The 7,689-nt window shown below is 51.0% G+C and overlaps 1 protein-coding gene across 1 annotated transcript; it reads left to right on the top strand.

Annotated features, from left to right (window-relative positions):
* Positions 1–623: 623 nt before the first annotated feature.
* LOC113223650 (golgin subfamily A member 6-like protein 6) lies at positions 624–7,188 on the top strand. The gene is made up of 8 exons (XM_026453046.2): positions 624–811; positions 2,482–2,610; positions 3,658–3,708; positions 3,775–3,868; positions 3,964–4,070; positions 5,468–5,526; positions 5,857–5,998; positions 6,325–7,188. The coding sequence occupies exons 1-8, from the start codon at positions 728–730 to the stop codon at positions 7,186–7,188; spliced, it is 1,530 nt and encodes a 509-aa protein (XP_026308831.1). The 5' UTR covers positions 624–727.
* Positions 7,189–7,689: the final 501 nt, after the last annotated feature.

Below are 7,689 nucleotides of genomic sequence, written 5' to 3'. Positions count from 1 at the left end.
GGATTACAGGCACCTGCCACCATGCCCAGCTAGTTTTGTATTTTTAATAGAGACAGGGTTTCATCATGTTGGCCAAGCTGGTCTTGAACTCCTGAACCCAAGTTACCCACCCACCCCAGCATCCCAAAGTGCTGGGATTACAGGCATGAGCCGCCACACCTGGCTCAAAAGCTTTGTGCTTCTAAAGATATTAGACATGTTTCTTGTTTTCTTTTTTTTTGTTTTTTGTTTTTTGTTGTTTTTTTTTTTAAAAAAAAACAAAAACCCCTTAACAATGATGTAGGAGAATAAGAGAAAGTTTTTTCAAAAAAGAGAAATCATTGTGATTATTTATCTTAGTGGAATGTTGGATAATATAGTCTGCTTTATCAATCATCAAGCACACTATAAAATTTCCATTTTAAAAGGATTTGTACCTCAATTGAGGTAATAAAGTTTTAAAGTTTTTAAAGTGAAAGCCAGCCCCACCCCTCTCCTGGAGTGGGCGGGGACAGCAGTTGCATGGGTGGCTGTCCTTGTGACATCAGAGGTCCGTCATGACACGCTGCTGTCTGGCCACGCCTCCTTTCCCTTGCATCTTTCTCACTGACCAATAGGCTTGAAGCATTAAGGCCACGCCCCTATTCTGCATTCTAGTGTGGCCCTGGTTACACTTCCTCTGGCTCAGTCACACAGCTACCTGGAAGGTGACTGGACGTGTACAGTTGTCCTCGCCTGGATTGTGCTGATGTGGCCCCAACCCCACCGCCCTACCCATCCCATGAGGTCCGAAGAAACCCCACTGATCAAATTGGCCAAGGCCAAGGAAAAGGTAAAATGCACCAGGTTGCGGCACCCCAACCCAGCCCCAGGTGCCCTCTGACAGTCAAGCTGCTGCCAGAGTCTGTGCCACTGCTGAGGCACATCAGGCTGGGACCACCCCCACCCAGTGCCTCTGGGCTCCCCACACCCAAATCTTGTGAGCCAGCCCAACCCCCTTGTGAGTCCTGCCCCTGCCCTCACCAGTCACCCCAGGGTGACTTTGAGCTGGTGACTCCCAGGGCTTCCCACTCCATACTCTGCCCTTACCTCCTGCTACCCCAAACCCGACCTCCTTGGGCTCTTTGGGCTCACGTCTCCAAGGACCTGGGTGCCCCAGAACCTGCCCCCACCAGTTGCCCCATGGTCACTTTGGACAGGTGACTCCTGGGGCTTCCTGCTCCATACTCGGCCCTCACCTCTCGCCACCCAAAGCCTGACCTCCCTGGGCTCTTTGGGCTTGCATCTCCAAGGACCTGGGTCCCAATCCTGTGACTCCCCCTCCCCAATCTCAAAGCGGCAACTTGGACATTGCACTCACGTGTCCTCCCCACCACTCCACTGAGGAGTGGAATGTAGTGATGTCACAGTCCCTCTAGGAACTGTCATTACTGCCACGAGACTGGTCTTTGGTCTTAGGACCCAGTCCCCTGAGTGTTCTTGCCCATTTCTGGTTCCTCTGGTTATAGCACAGGTTTCCAGCTGGAAGGGGATTGGGGACTGTGGGACCTAGGAGAGACAGGTTTCAGGCTGCCTTACTTCCTTAACACAGACACTGACAGTGTGAAAAGCCGACACCTCCCCCATGAGCTCAACACATTGACAGTGTCCCTGGGTGGCAATGGGAGAACGGGTTGGGTTTGGTTTTCTCCCAGGCTTCTACTCTCCAGAGAGACTCGAACATTGTTTCTGAGTTCCCCACCTCAGATTTGAATTCTGCATTGTTCTGGGACCAGAGTGCCCCTCAGTCAGTGGTTTCTGGAGTGAGATCTGCTTATCTTCTGTGGAACAGATCTTGGGAAACTGAACTTGACAGCTTGAATATTCCTCATCTCATCTCCACCTGGGGTACTTTGAGTGCCACAGGATAAATACAGGGTATCTTTCTGAAACATCAGTTTCCTTTGAGTCTACTGAGAGACAAAACATTACTGTACTTAGGGGTGACAGTCAGATAAATTTATAAGAATATATAAGACTTCTCTCTGAAATGAGGGTTGGGTTGTCCTCTTTCTGTTAAAAGAGAAATTCCCAGATTTCACAGAAAGGCTGCCTTCTGCCATTAGGATACATTAATACAAATTTTGAGAGGTAGTGGTGCCGTTCTTCACACTAACAGACATGTGAGGATGTATGACTCGAAACCACACAGTGTACAGTTCCTGCCCACTTAATATTTGCTTTTCTACCTCTGCCTCCGGTTTTGGTCCCTGGCAGCTGCCGAGTTGTGGCAAAATCCCAGAGCTCAGAGCCAGAAGACTGAGTTGAAGTTCCATTATTGCCTTTTGTTCAGCCATGCTATCAATCCCTCTCAGTCACTAAGTGATTGTGACAACACTTCCTACAGTTGTTGGTGGCATGAAATCAGATGGTGTATAAGAGTATTTTGTATAAACTGTAAAGCAGAATGTGACTGTAGGAGCTTGTAGTTCTCATGAGTATCACTGCTCTTCCTTTCCACAGTTGAGAGACTCTCATCCCCAGGCCAACCCTCGTGTTGGTCCAGGAGCAAGCGACACCAAAAAGAAGAACATAAATAATGGCGCTAACCCTGAGACAACCACTTCTAGTGGTTGCCACTCACCTGAGGATGTGAGTCTTGGCTGGCCAGGCTCCTGGGGACAGAGGGCCCAAGGGGTGGTGGAGGGTAATTGTTAAGATTGTGGAAGATCTCCCAGGCACTGGTTAAGAATTCTGGGTTTGAATCCTCTCCATCTGCTGCAGATATGATATAAGGCAAATTCCTCGAGCTCTTTGGGCCTCTTTTTTCACATCTGTAAAATAGGAGTGGTGTATGAGATTTGTCATTGCTGTTTTTATGTTAATCCCTAGTCCACGGCCTGCTGTAAAGTCTCCTTCTCGGGCTTGCGTTTCCTGAGGTAGAGTTAGAGAGTATCAGAGGTTTCTGTTAGCTCTGAGAGTCTGAGAGTTAAAGGCCCACTAGAATGGAAACCTCGGTGCCAAGGGCTCCTGTCTGCCTTTTCCGTCCTATATCCTCACTGTGAAGAACCGTCCCTGGCCCGTATGTGCTCAGTCAATGTTTGTTGAATGAATGCACCTTTCTAAATCACAAGCTGGCAGAAGGGTGGGCTTTTCTCACACTCCGTCTCTGAAGGTTTCTGTGACTGTCTTTTCGAGAGAATCTAGTTTCGGACTTTCAGTTCTGGGGCTGTGGGCAAAAACCAACCAAGACCCAAATCCTTTTTCTTTGGGAGTGGAGGAGAGTTTACCAGCTGGTGTTCCCATTGGGTCTAAGAACTTTACCTTTAAAATCCATCCCTGGCCCCTGCCTACCGCTTCCTGGCCTGGGGAATAGAGTCGAGGGGGCCACCCTCTTCCCCATAGAAACAACAGAACCGAGCTCAGCTGGAAGAAGTAACGTGATTTCTTTGTTTACTCACGACATGACTGCTGGGTTTGGAGGGCACTCAGATGTAGAGGCCCCAGTCTCATCTTGCCCACACCCAGCCTGGGAAGAAGGCTCACCCTTCAGATTCCACCCCATCCCCACAGGGTTCCTGCTAACCTGGTCCCATGGGTGGGCCTGTCCTGGGGCAGTGGTGCCATTCTGGGGGCATGTCCCTTGCTGTGCCATCTCTGCCTCCCCCTGGTAAGAGCTCTGTCTTCCTCTTTCTGTAGGAAAAGAAGGCAAGACACCAACCTCAGGATGCCCGAAGGAGGGAGCTAGAGGTGAGTGGAGGGTGGAGAAGGTTTCTTTGCTTCTCTTCCAGCACTTGCTTGTCTTTTCTCCCAAAGGCCCAGGCTCATACCACACAAATCCTTACATTTCAGCAAACGGAGCTTCAGGCGGCACTGTATGACAGCCAGCATGCTGTCCAGCAGCTGCAAGGTGGGCATCCGGCACCCTGTCATCTTAAAACCTGGCACTTTGACAAGCCTTTAGGGGGAGTCCTTTGGGCCGCATCTGAATGTCTCTCATTCCAGGAGAGACCAGGGATCTGGTGTGCCGCCTCCATGAATCATGGAAGTTTGCCGGAGAATTAGAGCGGGCCCTCTCTGCTGTCACTACACAGAAGAGGCAGGCAGACAGGGTGAGTCCAACCACCTGCCCCGTCCCCTGGGAGCGCGGCTTCGCAGATGGAGGAGTGAGCCTAAAAGTCCCTTCTGTCGGATGGAGTGTCCTGCTCAGAAGACAGCGTGGCCATTTCTTGCTGCTTTTGTGTGTGGTGGTTAGAGGCTGATGGGGGCTGAGTCGGCTGCTGTGGGTGAGTTGGGGGGTGCTGTGGGGAGCGAGCACTGGACATAGAGCTCGCAGGCCAAGTGCCCACCCTGCCCATACTTGACTGTGGCCTTGGCCAAGTCCTAAGTGGCGGTTAGGGTACTTGTACCATAAAGGTACAGAAGAGTAGCTTGAGTATGTTATTATTTGTGTTGAGAGAGGGAGCCTGTGTGTGTGTGTGTGTGTGTTATGGTAATATACAATAAACATGTTTGTAAGGATTCATAAACATCTCAGGAGAGAGGAACAGTGTTGGGGGGGAGATATTTCCCTTCTGTACTTTCTGAGTTTTGGACTATTCGAATGTATCATCTTTTCAAAATGTCAACAAAGGATTAATGTCCTCCTTCTTACCTGTGCCCCTACCCCCAGTGAAAGAATGGGCTTAGAGAATCAGATATACCTGGGTGTTGAAACCCCAGCTCTAAGTGGTCTTAGGCAAGCACTTAACCCTTAATACCCCATGTTTTTCATCTACACGATAGAGGTAATAATGGGAACCGTGTCCTGTGGAGGCTGTGAGGATTAAATGGGACTGTTAGTTTAGTGCTTCACCAGTGCCTGGTGAAGCACTCAGCAAAGGTTCCAACAGTGGTAGTAATAACAGTAACAACAACAGCAGTATTATCTGATGTCTCTGGATCCCTGTTAGCCAGCCATGAATTCAGTCTCTTTCCCTGTCCCTTCCACCTTTACTGAGTTCTTTGAAAAACAAATGAGGGCCGGGTGCTCTGGCTCATGCCTGTAATGCCAGCACTTTGGGAGGCCAAGGCGGGCGGATCACCTGAGGTCGGGAGTTCAAGACTAGACTGACTGACCTGGAGAAACCCCATCTCTACTAAAAATACAAAGTTAGCCGGCTGTGGTGGTACATGCCTGTAATCCCAGCTAATTGGGAGGCTGAGGCAGGAGAATCGTTTGAACCCGGGAGGCGGAGGTTGTGGTCAGCTGAGATTGCGCCACCGCACTCCAGTCAGGGCAACAAGAGTGAAACTCTGCCTGAAGAAAAAAAAAAGTAAGAAAGAAAGAAAGAAACAAAACAAAAAAGAAAAACAAATGAGACTGTGGGCTTGGAAGTGCCTTGAGAGCATGTCAGGTGTGACTAGGAGTGGGGAGTGGTGTGTGGAGGAGTCAATGTGGCTGCTGTTCCTGGTCGGCTAGCCGCTCCTCTGCCTGCTCTATCCTGACTTCACCTTTCTCTATTTGCAGTACATTGAGGAGTTAATGAAGGAGAGGGACGCCCTGAGTCTGGAACTGTACAGGAACACGTAGGTTGGGGGAATGTGGGATGGGAGGTCTGGGGGCTCTTAGCCTGGGGGGTGTGCTGGGAGGTGGGGGGTACAGGTGGGCATGGTGAGAGGCTCATACAGGTTTTCATGTGTGCACAGGCAAGGTCTAGTGCCGGCTGTGCCACTGACTCACGGGGTAGCCTCAGGCAACTCATATCTTCTCTCTGGCCTGCCACCTGGGACTTTTAATTCCTGGGGTCCCATCCAATGCCACGGTTCTGTGGTTGTGGGGTGAAAGCAGAGGGTTGGTCACCAAAGCGTTCCTTTCTGTTCTTCGTTCATTCCTTTCTCTACTGTCTCTGGCCATAGCATAATCGATGAGGAGCTGAAGGAGAAAAATATCAAATTAGAAGAAAAAGTTCGACTTCAAGAGACTCAAAAGTCTGAGATCCAGCTCAACATAAAGGAGCTAGAAAGAAAGGTGGAGAGGGCCAAGCCCCTGCTGCCACAGGCAAGCGGTTGCAGCCCCGGGGGTTGTGGGATCCCCATCCGGCCGGGACCATGGTCTAGGGATCATGCAGGGTATGGGGAGGCTCCAGTCAAGAGCTAGAAAATTGGGGTCCTTGTTCTGGTCCCACCATAGAATCCTCCAGAGTGTGCTAAAAATCTACAAAGTGGGGCCCTGCCTGGAGAATCAGAATCTCAAGAGTTAGAGCTTAAAAATATATATTTTAAAGGATCATGGGTGAAAACCATTGTTTTATAGATTACATTTATATGGGTAGCTTATGAGTCTGTTTCCTTCTGAGGTTCAAACCAACACTTTCACTATTCCAGCAGCAGCTGCAGGAGGAGGCTGACCACCTGGGTAAGGAGCTTCAGAGTGTGTCAGCAAAGCTCCAAGCCCAGGTGGAAGAGAACAAGTTGTGGAACCGCCTGTACCAGCAACAGGAAGAGAAGATGTGGAGGCAGGAGGAGAGGATACGGGAGCAGAAGAAGAGGCAGGAGGAGAAGATGTGGAGGCAGGAGGAGAAGATACACGAGCAGGAAGAGAAGATACACGAGCAGGAAGAGAAGATACGGGAGCAGGAAGAGAAGATGTGGAGGCAGGAGCAGAAGATACAGGAGCAGGAGGAGAAGATACAGGAGCAGGAGGAGAATATGCACGAGCAGGAGGAGAATATACGAGAGCAGGAGAAGAAGAGGCAGGAGCAGGAGGAGAAGATACGGGAGCAGAAGGAGATGATGTGGGAGCAGGATGAGATGATGCGGGAGCAAGAGGAGGAGAAGATGTGTGAGCAGGAGAAGAAGATACGGGAGCAGGAGAAGAAGATGCGGGAGCAGGAGGAGAAGATGTGGAGGCAGGAGGAGAAGATACGGGAGCAGGAGAAGAAGATCTGGGAGAAGGAGGAGAAGATGTGGGAGAAGGAGGAGAAGATGTGGGAGCAGGAGGAGAAGATGTGGTGGCAGGAGAAGAAGCTATGGGAGCAGGAAGAGAAGATGTGGAGGCAGGAGGAGAAGATGCGGGAGCAGGAGAAGAAGATCTGGGAGAAGGAGGAGATGATGCAGGAGCAGGAGGAGAAGATACGGGAGCAGGAGGAGAAGATCTGGGAGAAGGAGGAGATGATGCGGGAGCAGGAAATGAGGCTGTGGCAGCAGGAGGAGAAGATGCAGGAGCAGGAGGTGAGGCTGCAGGAATAGGAGGAGAGGCTGGGGGAGCTGGGGCAGAAGGCTGAGAGCTCTGGGGGAGCAGGCGGAGGTGGTTGCAAAACCCTGGAGATCATACAGAGCGACCTCACCACAACTTAGCAGATGGCTCCCTCTGCTTTTCCACCAGTCTGTGTCCTACAGTTTAAATGGGAAGAAGGGTGTGAGATTTGAGGCTGGGGAGGGAGGCATGGGCCTCTAGTCAAGGGAGGCAGTCACTTAGGCCTGGAGGAAGCGGCCAGGTGCCAGGGGCCTGGGCAGATAACAGGGCCTCACTGTGCCCTTGCCACCCTGTTTATGGGCCCAGAATCTGGAAGCCAGCCACTACCTACCCTGGTGCCTATCCTGCAGGTGGAGTTGAAGAGCCAATAGCCTCAGAGTCTGCAGCAGCAGTGAGACCGTGACCTGGGTCACCTGCAGCAGTACGTCGCCGCCTGTCAGCAGCTGGCCTCTGAGAAGGAGGCTCTGCCCAGCTGCAGCAGCAGGAAGCTCAGG

This window comes from Piliocolobus tephrosceles, unplaced genomic scaffold (assembly GCF_002776525.5).
Source record: "Piliocolobus tephrosceles isolate RC106 unplaced genomic scaffold, ASM277652v3 unscaffolded_42219, whole genome shotgun sequence".
Taxonomy (NCBI): Eukaryota; Metazoa; Chordata; class Mammalia; order Primates; family Cercopithecidae; genus Piliocolobus; species Piliocolobus tephrosceles.
Note: the sequence above shows the minus strand (reverse complement) of the source record. Positions and strands in the feature narration are given on the sequence as shown.